At 36.2% G+C, this 17,402-nt stretch overlaps 2 protein-coding genes and 1 long non-coding RNA gene across 3 annotated transcripts; 1 reads left to right on the top strand and 2 right to left on the bottom strand.

Moving 5' to 3' along the window:
• The first annotated feature begins 216 nt into the window (after positions 1 to 216).
• LOC107807149 (calcium-transporting ATPase 4, endoplasmic reticulum-type) lies at positions 217 to 9,356 on the top strand. Its single transcript, XM_016631476.2, has 9 exons — positions 217 to 673; positions 958 to 2,445; positions 2,852 to 2,924; positions 3,016 to 3,137; positions 5,680 to 5,961; positions 6,067 to 6,444; positions 6,942 to 7,051; positions 8,177 to 8,405; positions 8,518 to 9,356. Exons 2-9 carry the CDS (start codon positions 1,030 to 1,032, stop codon positions 9,094 to 9,096), a joined length of 3,189 nt encoding a protein of 1,062 aa, XP_016486962.2. The 5' UTR covers positions 217 to 673; positions 958 to 1,029; the 3' UTR covers positions 9,097 to 9,356.
• A 3,282-nt stretch (positions 9,357 to 12,638) lies between these two features.
• Positions 12,639 to 13,334, bottom strand: LOC142164288 (uncharacterized). The gene is made up of 2 exons (XR_012695030.1): positions 13,281 to 13,334; positions 12,639 to 13,087 (listed from the first exon to the last, which is right to left on the bottom strand). It is a non-coding gene; the product is annotated as an uncharacterized LOC142164288 (long non-coding RNA).
• A 2,411-nt stretch (positions 13,335 to 15,745) lies between these two features.
• On the bottom strand, positions 15,746 to 16,720 carry LOC107807147 (histone H4). Its single transcript, XM_016631475.2, has 2 exons — positions 16,610 to 16,720; positions 15,746 to 16,349 (listed from the first exon to the last, which is right to left on the bottom strand). Exon 2 carries the CDS (start codon positions 16,325 to 16,327, stop codon positions 16,016 to 16,018), a length of 312 nt encoding a protein of 103 aa, XP_016486961.2. The 5' UTR covers positions 16,328 to 16,349; positions 16,610 to 16,720; the 3' UTR covers positions 15,746 to 16,015.
• Positions 16,721 to 17,402: the final 682 nt, after the last annotated feature.

Here is a 17,402-nt window from a genome sequence, read left to right as displayed (position 1 = left end):
TATTAGTAATAATGCTAATTAATTTTCTTGAAATTAATATTTTTATCTTCAATAACATAAGAAATCGTACAAACTTCAAAATCAGACATATTATTAATTCAACAACAATTATACCATTTTCTTGTATGAATTTATTCTTTTTATCCTTGCAGGGCCACTCTAAATCTGATATTTTGTCAAGCTAATAAATTAAACTCTCCAAACTATTGTCGTTCTAAATTCACAAGTAGTGGTTTTTGTTATATATAAGCTATATTAGCTATATTTCAGTTTAGTTTCGCTATCAAAGGTCAAAATAGTCAATTCATAAAACGAGTTTTTTAGACATTTTTTCAGGAGCAAAAAGCAGAAAAGAGTTACTATAAGAAAACAATAAATTAAATCAGAGTCCATTAAAAGTGAGAAAGTACGCAGAAGCTAATAGCAAAAGCCGATCTGTAAGCGTTCCGCTTTTTCACCTTCTCTTCCTATTATCGTTATTTTTTATTTATTAATTATCTCCGTTTGTTAGTATTATAAAGTAAAGAGCAGAGATCTCTTATTTTTCGATTCTCTCAACTCTACAGTTTCCCGAGAGAGATATTGAGGGAGAGAGAGACCCATACCATAGCTATCCTAAGTCCGCCTGCACAGTAACATTTCTCACTCTCTCCTCCGAATCTCCACTCTTCTGGTAAATTCCGCTTCCTCAAACATCTCTTTCGTTTACGTATTTGTGTTTATTTTCTTCTAGAAGCTTCGATTGTAGTTGCGGTTGTTCTAGATCTTTCTTAGGGTTAATTTTTTGTTACCTGTTTTGAATTTTGTGATATTGGAGGTTCTATTGTGGTTGCGATTGTTCTAGATCACTGTTAGGGTTAATTTTTGTTACCTGTTTTGAATTTTGAGATAATGAAATGGTCCGATCATGAGATTTAGTTGTGATTTTGAACTTTCTCGATTTGTTTTGAATTTCAGGTGAATCTGTATTTTTTTTTTAGAGATTTTGGCTGGGGTTTTACTAGATTTTGCTGATTCTGGAGGTTATAAATGGGAAAAGGAGGTGAAAATTATGGGAAGAGAGAGAATATAGGTGGTAAAAGTGTGTTGGAGAAGGACGTTTTTCCGGCTTGGTCGAAAGATGTGAAGGAATGTGAGGAGAAGTACGAGGTGGATAGGAATCGCGGTTTGAGTGAGGATGAGATAATTAAAAGGAGGCAGATCTATGGTTTTAATGAATTGGAGAAGCACGAAGGACAGTCGATTTTGAGGTTGATTTTAGATCAGTTTAATGATACATTAGTTAGAATTTTGCTTGGTGCTGCGGTGATTTCGTTTGTTTTGGCTTGGTTAGATGGAGAAGAAGGCGGTGAGAAGGAAATCACGGCTTTCGTGGAGCCTTTAGTGATTTTCTTGATCCTAATTGTTAATGCTATAGTCGGTGTTTGGCAAGAGAGCAATGCCGAGAAGGCATTGGAGGCATTGAAGGAAATTCAGTCGGAGACTGCTTGTGTGATCCGTGATGGTAAAAGGATTTCTAGCTTGCCTGCCAAAGAGCTTGTACCGGGGGATATTGTTGAGTTGAAAGTTGGAGATAAAGTACCGGCTGATATGAGAGTTTTGAGTTTGATCAGTTCGACTCTTCGGCTTGAGCAGGGATCATTGACTGGTGAGAGTGAGGCAGTTAGTAAGACCACTAAAGTTGTACCAGAGGATGTTGATATCCAGGGGAAGAAATGTATGGTATTTGCTGGAACAACTGTGGTGAATGGAAATTGTGTTTGTTTGGCTACTCAAATAGGGATGGATACCGAGATAGGGAATGTGCATTCGCAGATACATGAAGCGGCACAAAACGAGGAAGATACCCCATTGAAGAAAAAGCTAAATGAGTTTGGAGAAACATTGACTGCCATAATTGGTGTCATTTGTGCTTTGGTTTGGCTGATTAATGTGAAATACTTCCTCTCTTGGGAGTTTGTTGATGGATGGCCAAGGAATTTCAAGTTTTCATTTGAGAAGTGCACTTATTATTTTGAAATTGCAGTGGCATTGGCAGTTGCTGCCATTCCAGAAGGTTTGCCAGCAGTTATTACAACTTGTTTGGCGCTTGGCACACGCAAGATGGCTGCTAAGAATGCACTTGTTCGTAAATTGCCTAGTGTTGAAACTCTTGGCTGTACAACTGTTATTTGCTCTGACAAAACAGGAACTCTGACTACTAATCAGATGGCTGTGTCAAAGCTTGTTGCTATGGGTGCCAAGGCTAACACAGTTCGATCCTTCGATGTTGAAGGGACCACATATGATCCCTTTGATGGAAAGATACAGGACTGGCCAATGGGTCGGATGGACTCTAACCTAGAAATGATCGCAAAAATTGCTGCCGTCTGCAATGATTCTGGAGTTGAAAAATCTGGCCAGCACTATATTGCCAGCGGACTGCCAACTGAAGCGGCACTGAAGGTACTGATTTTATATTTGAAGTGGATTGCTTCGCTTATCTTACTAGATTAGGATCTCTGCCTCCTATCCAGTATGTTATTGTATTAATCTAAACCATTGTTCAGTTACTCTGAGCTTTATTTATTAGAAACGGTCATTTATCATTGTCTGGAATGTGGATCCTTGATTTATCAATGGCATTATATAAGGTAAAAGTCAGATTTCTGACCTTTACATTGTTTATTTTTTGTCTCTAAGTTTCTGCTGGCTACCACCCCTTACCTCCCAACACAAACAAAGAGTTAATTAAGTAAATTATCTCTGATGTACATTGCTTGTTATTGTGTATATACTTTAAAAACTTTGTCTTATTCGCTTTCTTAAAGCTTTTCGTTGACTGATTTAGAGTTTCTTGATTTGATTTAAGGTTCTGGTTGAGAAAATGGGACTTCCTGATGGCCTCAGATCCAATTCCTCTTCAAGAGACAAAGATGGCCTCCGTAAGTTGCAGTTTCTGTTATATTGTTGTTATGTCCATAATGGGACTTCATTTGCACAGAACATGGCCTGACTTCAACTGGCTGAATGTAGGCTGCTCTTACACATGGAACAAAATTGAACAGCGTATTGCTACTCTTGAATTTGACCGGGATAGGAAATCCATGGGTGTCATCACGACTTCCCCCTCTGGTAGAAAGTCATTACTTGTGAAGGTATGTTCTTTATTCCCTTGGATTCTCTATTACGATTGCCTACACTTTTGATTTGATTTTCTTGGCACTATGGAAGCATAATGCATCAGCATGCATATTTGGTTCTGTGCAGATTCTGATTGCTTGTGTTGCAATTTTTGTTTTTGTGGCACTTCACATTTATGCTCCCTTTTTATTTTTTCTTTCTGGCTCAAGAATTACTCCCTCCGCTACAATTTATGTGAACATATTTCCTTTTTGGTCCGTTCCAAAAAGAACGAACCTTTTCTAAATTTGAAAACAATTTAGCTTAGCATGTTTGGCCAAGCGTTTTTTTGGGCCAAAAGTGGTTTTGGCAAAAAATTGAGGTGTTTGGCCAGGCTTTTAGAAGGAAAAAAAAGTGTTTTTGAGGAGAAACAGAAGCATATTTTGAGAAGCAGAAAAATGTAGCTTATCTCCAAAAGCACTTTTCTGAGCACTTTTGAAAAAATAATACACTTAGAAGCAGTTTTCAAAAGCTTGGCCAAACACAAACCGATTCTCACCAAAAGTACCCTTTTGAAAAACACTTTTAAAAAAAGCACTTCTCAAAATAAGCATATTTTAGAAGCTTGGCCAAACAGGCTATAAACTTCCAATTCTACCCTTAAAGAGAAGCTTTTATAACCACGCAAATACTCTGGACCCCCTTTTGACTTGTTTACTACAACAACAACCCAGTAAAATCTCAAAAGTATCCTTTTTGACTTGTTTAGGACCACAAATTCCAAAAATCTTTATTTTTCCTTAAACTTTGCGTCAAACAGGTTCACATAAATTGGAACGGAGGGAGTAACTTTTACTATGTGAATGGATGGAACTGCTACTTTGGATCTGTGTGATTTTTCACTTCAGAGTATTCTCATGGTAATTCTAAATGTGGAGATTGTACATTATAAAATAGCAGTTTAAGCACCATATGCTGCCATATTGTCAGTGTCTTCGTCATCGAGGTCAACAGTCGTCAAAAGTTGCAAGATGTGTATTGTGTCTAGTATTCGAACTTCATAAGCTCGACTTCTGTTGCTATTTAGCTGTTCTTGAAGCCATCAAGTACGCCTCAATCCCAAACAAGTTAGGTCAGCTGTATGAATCCTCACTTCTTCATTTAAGCTCTCAACTCATATCATCATTATATCAAATAAGATAAAGTGAAAAATATGATATATATATATATATATATATATATTGCTAACATACTACATGAAGGTAGTGTGTTATCACTGTACCCAATTTTGCTTTCCATTATTTGCCCTTTCAATTGTCACTGCTTCTTCATTAGCCAAAGGGCATTTTCGTAGATTTTATGAGACAATCCCCTTCTTCACTTTTGCTCTGTCTTAGATCCCTCGTCCTTTTCCTTTTTCCATCTCCCCATCTCTTCGGCTCTTCCTCATGTTATCTTGCTCCTTTCTTGAGATGAAATCAATTTTTGTTGCAAATCAAAAATAACAGCGACATTTTTTGTTTTTGTTTTTGTGTTCGGATTGTTTATTATTATACGTTTATGATGACAATAATATCTATTGTATCCTTCTGAATTTTTAAATGTTTTTAATGAGGGGTTATAACTGGTAATATGAATATGTATTTTGGTGTGCTTGGGTACACCCATGAGTGGATGTAAATGAAAAAGAAAGGCCATGTCAGTAAGAGGGAGGAGAAGTGGTTTGCCTGAGATAGAAGTGGAGAGACGCCGAAGAGGAAATAGATGGCATAATTCTCCGAGGAAATTACCCAGAGCAAATCGCCAAAAGGGAAAAAATAGGGATTGAACTGATTGAATCTTTTCGGTATTAGGATTTTGTGAAACTACAATAAAGTCCTCATTGTTAAAAAGACTAATGAAGAAGCGGTGGCAATTGAAAGGGCAAATAATGGAAAGAAAAATTGGGTACAATGCTAACATACTACCTTCATGTAGTATGTTAGCAAGACCCATATATATATATATAGTAATGATTTAAGTTACAACTGAGAGAGGCAGCCCAGTGGCTAAGGGTGTCCAAAGTGAGGTGGAGTTCACGGGTTCGAGTCTTGCGTTAACATATCTATATGCCAATTTGTTAATAAACTTATTTGGAGTTCGTGTTCGAGTCTTGCGTTAACATATCTATTTGCCAATTTGTTAATAAAATTATTTACCTTAACAAAAAATATTAGTAAGTAATGTAATAAATCTAAAACCTATTCCCAACTAGTCAATATCACCTAGGTGTTTCGAGACAACTTTCTTTCATGTGATTTTAGGTCTACCTCGTTCCATTTTAAACACCTTCATGAGGATTCATCATGAACTGGCAAGTTTGTGATGGCTGCCAGCGTACCCCAATACCCCTCCTTCATCCGGGCATGGGTTAACTATTCAACTGAACTTTTTACTCTTTTCATTCTGTTTGTGATTAGGTGCTCACGGGTTAGTAGACTCGTTCTAGATGTTTTATTCCTGGATTATTCTTTGGCGATGTGTGCTGTACGTGCTGTTTGGGATTTATATATCTAACATATGGTGCTTCATTTTCAGGGTGCGGTGGAAAATCTGTTGGAAAGAAGCTCATATGTGCAACTGCAAGATGGTTCTGTTGTAGAATTGGATCATTCTTCAAGAAATCATATATTGCAAAGCCTTCATGAAATGTCCTCCAAGGCATTACGTGTCCTCGGTTTCGCTTACAAGGAGGATCTACCTGAATTTTCAACCTATAACGGTGATGAAGACCATCCTGCTCATGAGCTTTTACTTAATCCTGCTAATTACCCTTCCATTGAGAGTAAACTCATATTTGTTGGCTTGGCTGGGATAAGGGTAAGTTAACTTGTGGACTGTTTGTTTCATTTTTATTTTACGACCTTCATCTATTGTGAACATTAAGATATTGAATGGACTGCTTTGCTTTTCATCTTTTCAAAGGATCCTCCTAGAAAAGAGGTACGCCAAGCAATTGAGGATTGCAGACAAGCCGGAATTCGTGTTATGGTAATTACAGGAGATAACAAGAATACAGCAGAAGCTATCTGCCGTGAGATAGGTGTCTTTGGAAGCCATGAAGATATCAGTTCGAGGAGCTTAACAGGAAAAGAATTTATGGAGCTTGCGAACCCCAAAGCACATATAAGGCAAAGCGGAGGTCTCCTATTCTCCAGAGCTGAGCCTAGGCATAAACAAGACATTGTGAGATTACTCAAAGAAGATGGTGAGGTGGTTGCGATGACTGGAGATGGAGTGAATGATGCACCTGCCCTGAAATTGGCCGATATTGGAATTGCAATGGGAATTGCTGGAACTGAGGTATAAATGACAATACTAGTACTAGTTTTTGTGAACCATGTCAATGGAGGCATGTATCTAGAATTTATTTCCTGCAGTACTTACATAAAGTATGGTTTCTGTCTGCCAGTTATTGATATACCCCAGTTGGCGGTCATCTAACTCTGGTCCTGGATGATTGTATACCTATGTGTGTCTACCCAGAATGAGGCTAACATATCATATTGTATATACTCATCTTATTTTGGGTTGTTTACACTGTCCATTGATGTGCTTACTGATAGGAACTTATCTTCATTTTCCAGGCATGTATTATAGCAGATTCTCATGTCAATTTGATTGTCATTTTCAATGCGCAAATTCCTGTAGTTTCTGATGGGGTTGGGGGACAAATAGATCTTGTGGATACATACATGTATATTTACTGTCAGGCTTTCTATTCTTATTAATGAGAATCCTGAAGGGTTTTTGAAGCCAGTCTTCTTGTCATGTTGCTTATGTATGATTTTTGGTCTCAGGTGGCAAAGGAAGCATCAGACATGGTTTTGGCAGATGATAATTTTAGTACAATTGTATCTGCTGTTGGTGAAGGCAGGTCCATTTATAACAATATGAAGGCTTTCATCAGGTTTATTTTCTTCCTCATGTCCTTCAGTTGGCAATATTTCCATCACCGGCACTCTTGATTAGATGATAGTTTACTTCTATCATGAGGCCGTAGCCGTAGGTTCAAATTCTAGTGGAGGCTAAAAAAGAACTAGGCGATTTCTTCCCGATCTGGCTAAGCCTTGGTGGATAGAGCTTCGTGGTACCTGCGCTGGTGGGTGGCAACAGGTACCCGGTGGAACAACGAGGTGTGCACAAGCTGGCTCGGACACTATTGTTAAAAGAACAAAGAAGAAAAAGAGACTGTACTTTCATCATTTTGGGTTGGGAAATTTAATATTAGGCTATCCGAAATATGTATTCAACTTTGTTAGTTGGCATGATTAAAGTTGAAATTATTGTTTTACAAAATTGTGCAGTCAGGTAGAGTTACCCGGTACCAATACCGGTGCTTGTGAGAGGTAGCAGGTAGGGCCGTCTAAGGGGAGGGTTCTGGTTACTCAAGGGGACTGGGTACGGGGGCGGTACGGAAAGAGGATTTAAGGGTACGGGATATGAGGATTTTTAGGGGTACCGCACCAGTACCCCTATAGGTCCTAAGGGGGTACTGGTACCCGGGCGTCCGATACCACCATTATCCCCACCCCCCACCCACCCCCACCCCCCCAAAAAAAAAACAAAAAAAGAAGAAAAATTGTGTGTCTTAAAAGTTATTTATCAGGGAAAGATAACACCTGCTGCTTATGCTCACATGTGCGCAATAACTCTTTTGGGTTTGACATGCATTCAAACAGTTTGAATGTTCTAAGAATGAAATATATGTTACTGAATAGGTTGAAGAACTTGAAGTAAGCTTTAATTCTTTTTTGTTCAGTTGTATGAGGTATTCTTGAGTTAAGTGATTTGGATAAATTGGCTAATCACCCTTCGAGTGACTTTCTTCTACTAGTGGGTGGCAGTTGATTTCCATGTTTTATCATTTTTTTAAGGGGAGTAAATCATAGTTCTAATTTTTTTGTTAGGGTGCAATCCTTCCAACATTTCTTTGAACTTCTTGTATGTTAGTCTTTAGTCCTTGTAATGGATGATACTACAACTGGTAGTGCATCATTACAAAAGTTCATAGATTGACACTTTCTTGTTGCAGGTACATGATCTCCTCAAACATCGGTGAGGTTGCCTCTATTTTCCTTACTGCTGCGCTAGGCATTCCTGAAGGTCTTATCCCAGTGCAACTCTTGTGGGTCAACCTGGTCACTGATGGACCCCCTGCTACAGCATTGGGATTTAATCCACCAGACAAGGATATAATGAAGAAACCACCAAGGAGAAGCGATGACTCATTGATCAGTGCCTGGATTTTATTTCGCTATCTGGTTGGCTTTACATTTTTTGTTATTTGTTTATTTTTAGTTTTATTTCCCAATTCCTGCTTTCGTATGTGAGAATGAAATCCTTGTGCTTATCATTTCTAAATGCTTGATGCAGGTTATTGGATTGTATGTTGGAGTTGCTACTGTGGGAGTTTTTATCATCTGGTTCACCCATGACTCTTTTCTTGGCATTGATCTAAGTGGAGATGGCCACAGTCTTGTTACCTACTCCCAGCTTGCTAATTGGGGTCAGTGCAAAACCTGGGATAATTTTACTGCATCACCTTTCACTGCAGGGTCACAAGTGATCAGCTTTGACAAACCATGCGATTACTTCGTGGAAGGCAAGGTGAAAGCCATGACCCTTTCCCTCTCTGTATTGGTTGCGATTGAAATGTTCAACTCTCTTAATGCCCTTTCGGAAGATGGAAGCCTCTTAACAATGCCACCATGGGTCAACCCATGGCTTCTTTTGGCCATGTCTGTCTCATTTGGTCTGCACTTCTTGATCCTCTACGTGCCTTTCCTTGCTCAAGTATTTGGTATCGTTCCACTGAGCCTGAACGAGTGGCTGTTAGTATTGGCTGTTGCATTGCCCGTCATATTAATTGACGAGATTTTGAAGTTTATTGGAAGGTGCACGAGTGGTATTCGAACGAGTGCAAGGAGACCCATAAAGCGGAAGGAAGAGTAGAGGTAAAAGCAATGGACTACTTTTCCCCTTGTTATTGGTATACCACAAATGTTTTGGGACTTGTTATTAACAGAGTTTATGTTATTCGTACCCGCAAGTGGGTTTGATTAGCCTATACTCTTGGTCCTTTAACCCAGCCCAGTCGCTGTTAAATGATGAGGTTTGGTGTGGACCTTGCCAAATTTAATTAGATTCATTAGACATTTTGCAACACTCAGATGATAGTATTAGTTTTAATATTGACGTATTTTCTGGATGAATTACTTTTCCCCTTGTTTAACAGGACGATAAGTATCATACCTATTCTCTCCTATCTGACCTCTGGTGTTAGAATTCAGAACCAAAATCACCTGTCCTAAACACCTAATAAATTTCTATTGCTTCATGCCTTCTATTAGTATTTACAACCTAATTTTAATATTGCTTCATGCTTTCTATAAGTACTGACCATATTTCTATAACATTTTATGTAATACAACTTTGTATTATTGAAGGCAATCCTAATTCAACTTTAGAATATGTGACCTTGGCCTCGTTTATAAAACGGAATCAGAAAATCTCCTATTTTCAAGCAATTTATATCCCCTAGTCCAATTATTCTGGCGCTATATAAGCTAGGCAATAAAAACAAGAAAGGAAAAAAAGAGATTTCATATTGCGCTATATTAGGGACGGATTTGATCTCCTACTTTATTTCCTTCTCCCACGCAAACACACGTCCTTTTCTAATCGACCAAATTCTTTGAATTGAGCGATTTGGTGAAGTGAGGAATCTATGGACGTACAGAGGGATATCAAGTTAAGATCAAGAGACTGGGCAGGGCTTTCTGATTTGGCACTCGACTTGATTTTGTTATGTGCGCTTTAGCGTAGTGTGCAAGTCATGGTTTTCCTTCGTATCCAACAATTACAACGCATCAATTCAAGTGAACTTCCTTTGTTAATGATCTTTAGAGGTCACGACAACTGGACCACTAACACAAGCTTATATAGTGTAACCAAAGATAAAATACTATTGGATTTCAAGTTACCATTACATTGGGTTGAAATATATTGTGGTTGGTTTATCAATGTAATCTCCAAGATCATATCGGCCTTTTCAATCCCTTTACTGGTGAGATAATCAATCTTCCTTGTTTTAACTTTCATGCCTATAAAGTTATTCTATCAAAGAATCCTTCAACCAATCCAAATAGTTTTGAGATCGTCGTGCTTGTGACTACAAGCAAGTGGTCCATGTATAAATTGGCTATCCTAAAACCTGGTAGTAAAACTTGGATTTTTACTTGTCCTGAATGTACTTATGACCTTGTTTGTGATATGATAGACCATGGTGGGAAATACTACATTGTGAATGATAAAGGTGGCGTTTCATCTATTGAAAAAACTACTTTAGAATCTGACAATTTAGTATATCCAGATTCTAATAGGTATTCCTCTGGAAAATTTTATCTCGTAAAGACGACAACTAATGAGCCGCTAAGGGTTGAAATATGTCGTGAGCCATGCATTAAGTGTTAAGATTTCCAAGTTGGTCACAAGCCCAACGACCCGAAAATCCATGTTTGTTCTTGTGTGAGTGTGGTTCCATATCCAAATTTTTGGGATGTAAACCAAATTCCATATACTATATCGACATTGACAGATACAGTTCAAGTTCGTGTGATTATTATCTGAACAGAATTGACCTTCAAGATGGCAGCGTCCGCACCCTTTTCTCTTTCAACGAGCCGCCTATTACTCGTGACTCGATGATTCTTCATTCCTACTCCAAAGTTTACTACTACTTCATATAGATAGGTTTGCATACACATATATAGTTAGCTGCACACAACATGTAGTACTGCATTTAAACTTTATTATTTTTCTTAGTATCAGTCTATTAATTTATATAAGTCGGAATGTTTTATGGTGTTTTCTTGGAGAATTATCCATTATAATAGATTAGAATGACCTCGGAATTCTTATTTGTACAAATGGTACTTCGACCTTTGAACAAGCATGAAGTGATTAATATACTTCTTTATTTTTGAGTTGTTCTGCTGACTACTGAATCGGTCGCCCAAGATCTTTGGTCTTTATCCGGATCTAATGAAAAAAATGGGATCACTTCTTATGGACTCGTTGAGAATGATTCTGACCTATTTCACAGATTATTAGAAGTAGAAGGCGCTCTAATGGGATCTTCATGGACAGATAAAGATTGCAATCAATTTGATTTATGATCAATGTGACATTGCTTCTTCGGCCTACAAGGGCCAATAGAGCTTTGAGATATCAAGTTCATCTTAATATTTGTCTTTTTATCTAAATTATTCTCATCAAAGATTTTTTTTTCCTTCTAACAAGACCATTAATTATACATCGCATTGCTTATTTGTTCATATTATATATCCCATCGCGTTAAACCTCCACCGGGTTTACAGCCTCACGCTATCGATCACGGGTTAGTTGTTCAAATTAGTTATTTGCATTTATCTACAAAAACTTGAGTTTCCAAGTAATCTAATGTTGCTTCAATCCTGTTACAATTTCAGTGCATTAATAAGTGCACTGTATAATGTCCCTAAAGGATCTAAAATTGTTTGGTCCGAGTCCATGAAAAAGATGCTGTGAACCAAGTCCTAAGTAGCAATTCAATCAAGTTACAAACATAACTGATGATTGCTGCGAAACAGTTTGGATAATTGTTGATCAACCAGGGGGTAATGGTATTGTTACAACTATTCCTGCAGTCTGATAATTGCAGGATTGATCACGATTTAAAGACTGAGTGTACCTCGAAAAATTTATGATGTTAAGAGTCTTAAAAGATAAATGCATTAACACTTACTGGGTATGTGTAACAGTTGCTTTTGGATGGTTGATCATAAAAATTATAAAAACAAATTCCTTTGTTGGACATAGTCCTCTCTTAAGAGTATTATTATACAGATTATCAGTTCCTATACACAATTTAAAATTGGCATAGAAGGACTAGAATTTTGGCATACATGTCCATAGAATGCAATCATACATGTACATGCTTGACTTCATAAGGGAACAAATGTGTCTCAATTCATGTATTATTTTTCTACACAAAGATCCAATTGCGAAGGGAGAAAGATGTTGGCTAGTTTCAGCACTGATGGGAGTAGGGAATTATCTCCAGAAAATGGATTTTTAACAGCGTGTAGTAAGCTGAAAAGTAAAGGAGAGTTGGGTGGAATATTTGTGTGGAGAGATGATGATTCTAAATCAAATGGTATCAAATATGAGAAACAATCACAAACATAACTAGCCATACCCCACTAATGCTTTACCCTTTGTACGACTCTTCTATACACTATTTGTATAATAGTCTTACAATCTAAAACTATGCACCTCTTTGTTTGTAAATGATTATGAGTATTTGAATGTATATACACTGCTATTTGGTTTATAAATATTCTGAGTTTTGAAACAAAACAGATACAGACTTTGTTAGCAACAAGTAAATTAACAGAACAGCTAAAATCATTAATCAAAAAGGGATAGGATTGGTCTAATTGACAACTCAATAGTAAGAAAAATAAAAGTTGTGCAATTTCATTAATTAAGCAATACCATTCTTGCAAAAACTACTTCTATTAAGAACATAGTTACATTAAACAAAAACCAACAACATTAATTCACACGTTCTAACCACCAAATCCATAGAGAGTACGGCCTTGCCTTTTGAGCGCGTACACAACATCCATAGCAGTCACCGTCTTCCTCCTCGCGTGCTCAGTGTAAGTCACAGCATCACGAATCACGTTTTCCAGAAAGATCTTCAGCACGCCACGTGTCTCCTCGTAGATCAGTCCACTGATACGCTTCACTCCTCCTCTACGCGCCAAACGCCTGATTGCTGGCTTTGTGATACCTTGGATGTTATCGCGGAGGACTTTACGGTGTCGTTTCGCTCCTCCCTTTCCTAATCCCTTTCCTCCCTTCCCGCGTCCTGACATCTTCAATCGATTTCAATTCTCTGTAAAAATCATTTCATTTACCAAAAATCAACAAATAGCAGCTAAATTTCTTAAAATCAAAGTAAACACATCTCAAAATTTTCATTCTTCAAATGGAAATAGACAGAAACTTTACACTGTTAGAATTAATTATTAATTAATAAACAAAATCAGAAAACTAACGTGAAGAACGCGAGAGAGAGAATGGTAAACCTAACAATAATTGGAAGCTTAGGAGCTTGAATACTGAAGAGAGAGATGATAATGGAGATTGATGAGCTAAATTGTTGGGATATATAAGGAGGGTGACGCTGGTGAGAACTTCGATCTATGTCGTGATCACGTGGATTAATATTTGTCGTCGATGAGAATCTTTGACGGTTGAGATGAAATGTAATGAAAGTGACGAGGATTGATGACCTGGCAATCTGTGTTTGTTTCAATTGAGGATCCAAAATTTGAATGTTTTTCTCCTACTGTGGGGGTGGGAGAAATAGAAATATGAGCGGGACTGATTCGCGATTTACCGCCATGGATGAATAGTTGAAAATGGGCCATAAGAAACTGGGTTTATGGTTTGGGCCTACCATTCTGGTTCAGTCTTCTCGGGTATAGCCCAAAATTGTAAGGAAACTTTTAATAACTGTCACAATTTAAAAGAAATATAACAAATTCGTAGCATGAAATTTAATATTACAATTGTGGCAAAAAAAATATTTATATTTGTAGCACACAGTTCCATTAAAATAGGAATATTAATTATTAATCTCTAAACATAAGCAATTTGAATGAAAGTTAATAATTATTTGTACAAAAATCCTGCGTTTTTTTCTCTTTATCTCTTAGCTTTCCTTCTTTTTTTTCATCTTCTTAATTTTATTTTCTGTCGAAACCAATATATTTTTTAAATTTGTTTCATTTGTTTTCTTTTTAATTATCTTTCTTAAGTTTTTCTCTTCCTTCTTTCTTCCTTTCTTAACATAAAGATCTTATTTCGATAATAATATACGTTAATATATACAAAATATATATAAAAAATATATACATAAAAAATACATCTTCAATTAAGATGACACTTAGACATGTGAAATATACATAAAAAAATATATCTTAAATTTAATTAAGATGGCATATAAATATACAAAAAATATATATATAAAAAATACATCCTGAATTAAAATGGCACTTGACATATAAAATATATTTGAAATATACATTAAAAATACATCTTAAAATAAGATGGCACTTCACAAATAAATATACAAAAATTATATACATAAAAATACATTTTGAATTAAAGTGATACTTGATATACAAAGTATAAAAGACGTATAAATCAATACATCTTGAATTTAGGTGGCATTCACATATGCATCAGATTTTAAAAAATGGAGTGAAGAAGATGAATGAATTTTGGGCTTAATTTTTGTACTATGCTAATAATGAAAAAAATGCTCTTTATGAAATAAACAATAAATGATGTTATTCTTTAAAATAATAGTTAAAAAAGGATCAAGTTTGTAAAAAACTCAAATTGTTGGATAATCCCCGCTTTTTTAAAGAGACTTTTACCTATATGTACTACATTAGAAATTTATTTATCTTTACTGTTTAGCTGATGGTGCTACATCGACAGAAGTGGAGCCATTGAACATTTTACTTAAATTTCGAGTTTCACGGAGATGTGCGTCCAGGATTCAATATTCAACAAGTTCGAAAGTGCAATTTTTATAATAATCAGCAAAATGTAGTCTACAATGTTACCACACTATTGGTGGTCATATTCAAATTCTTTTTTCTGCACAACTCTTAAAATAATAATTTTGGAAAAGAAATAATTATGACCAGTTGATTGTAATGATTGGTCTAGCTTACTAGTTTTCAACTTGAATTTTCGCCCACTGAAATTCAAGAAATAAATAATTCCTGCAAATTCTTAGCCCGAGAAAATGAACTACCTCATCGTTACTATTGTTTTTTTAATACATGAAACATGCAAAAACAAATTGTACTTATGAAAGATCATCTTTGAAATGTGAGTAATTAATACAAAGTTTCTTTGAAACAAATTGTACAGATACCTAATATTCATTTGACTGTAATGCCCTCTTATGGAAAATATGAATGTGAAACTTACAACTGAACTACTCCTTTTGAGCTAAGCTGGAGAAACTCCTGGAAACTTGGTACGAAGAGAAGTTAATCATAATTTCTATACCAATTATTTTAACTTGCAGCTATGGTAATCTTCTATACCAATAATAAGCTGAAGTTTGTTACCTATTTATTTGCGTATAATGGTAAAAATTTGAAACTATATCTAGTCCGGTGGTCACAATGAATTTAGTGTTCTGGTGGATTCAATATGCAAATGAACATCACTTGCTCTGTAATTGAATCACCTCCTCAACTTGTGAGGCTAGTTGGGATTGCACTGAAACAAGAGGCTAGTTTTAAACAATATTAAAGCAAAGATATGAAATCTAAACCGGCTAGCAATAAGGAAATACCAGAACAATCTAAGTTAGATTTTTTCAATTACAAAAACCTACAACCCTACAGCCTCTTTAAGAAAGTAAGTTAGTAATCCAGTTAGGAAATAAATGCAATCTAAAAGGCGCCATTCCTATTTAAACATAAGAACACTCGAAAAATCAAACCAATAGCAACAGAAATGGTGAAACTGAATCAGTCACTAATATTCATTGCAATAAAGCAAATTTCAGAAGTACTGAATCAAGCATCAACCAAATTCAGCTTACAAAAACGACCAATACTACTGCAAAAGAACCCTATCACCAACAGGTAATCATACTAATTACACCAAAACAGATACCTAATCAATAGCAAAACAAACCCCATATACCACATATAGTAATCATTCTAGTTCTTTTCTTGACAGCAAGACTTTTGCAGACAAAACAAAAGTCAAAAACCAAATCTCCCAATTAACCTCCAAATCCATACAAAGTCCTTCCCTGTCTCTTGAGAGCATAAACAACATCCATAGCAGTCACAGTCTTTCTGCGAGCGTGCTCAGTGTATGTAACAGCATCACGAATCACATTTTCCAAAAAGATCTTCAGCACGCCACGTGTCTCCTCATAGATGAGTCCACTGATACGCTTCACTCCTCCTCTACGAGCCAAACGCCTAATTGCTGGTTTTGTGATACCTTGGATGTTATCACGAAGGACTTTACGGTGTCGTTTTGCTCCTCCCTTTCCTAATCCTTTTCCTCCTTTTCCACGTCCAGACATTTTCAATCAGCCTTTAATTTCTCTGATTCAAAACAGCAAATATGAACAATTTAGTAACATAATCAACCATATAAACGTAATCCATACAGATTTTCAGATTATTGATGCATATATATATATATATATATATAGCAAAAAAGTTAAACATGAAAACAAAACCCTAGGTTTGTAAAAATGCTGAAAGCAAAGACAAGTTTCAGCTATTAACTGATAAAAACATTTAAAAGATAAAAATGTCAAATTATAAACTGAAATGTGTAATTAAATTATGTAAAGGTGAACCTGAAATTAAAAGTTCCTTAATATGAAAGATTGTGAGAGATAATGATGAGAACGATGAGGAGTTGGGGTAAATTTGGGTTTATTTATAGATGTTGATTATTTGTGATGGGGTTGGCTTCGATCCGCGTGGTTGGGAAAAGAAGCGATCGTTGCCATCCGATCATACAATTTGAACGGTCTAGATGCAGTACAGAAAGAGTGACGAGGATCGCCAGCGTGGCATACATTATTGGTTTTTGTTTTGTTTTTCGGGTTTGAAATTAGGGTGGGAAAGACTCAAATTGGTGAGCACTGAGCGGGACAATTTAGTTGACGTGGGTTGGGGGAGGGGGATGGGTTTTGGGCTGGATGGGCCATTAAGCACTTACACAAATAGCCTATTTTCATTTCATTGTTTAAGTTCTAACCTCATTTAAATAAATTGTGCAAATATAACTTCTGAACCAGGAGTTGGAGCTCAATTCCTGATAAAATTGTGTCATAACTTTTGAACAAATTATTTACTGTTATGGATTCATTAAATTTTGTGGATGTCCGGTAACCTTCATGATCTATTTCAATATACATTATGTTGTAACATTCACATGTAATTGGACCATGTATATTTGGGTACTTCTAGTTGTACAAATACAGAATAAAAGGAATAAATATCTTCGGACTTCTCTATCAATTGTTATCTTCCTTTTAAAGCTTTCGTTTATTATAATTATAACAATCTTTTATAGCACATTGTCAGCACGAGTCTCTAACCAATTAAAATTAATCGATTCAATGGTTTCTAATCTTTTTCCCT

This window comes from Nicotiana tabacum, chromosome 9 (genome assembly GCF_000715075.1).
Source record: "Nicotiana tabacum cultivar K326 chromosome 9, ASM71507v2, whole genome shotgun sequence".
In the NCBI taxonomy this organism is placed as follows: domain Eukaryota; kingdom Viridiplantae; phylum Streptophyta; class Magnoliopsida; order Solanales; family Solanaceae; genus Nicotiana; species Nicotiana tabacum.
Note: the sequence above shows the minus strand (reverse complement) of the source record. Positions and strands in the feature narration are given on the sequence as shown.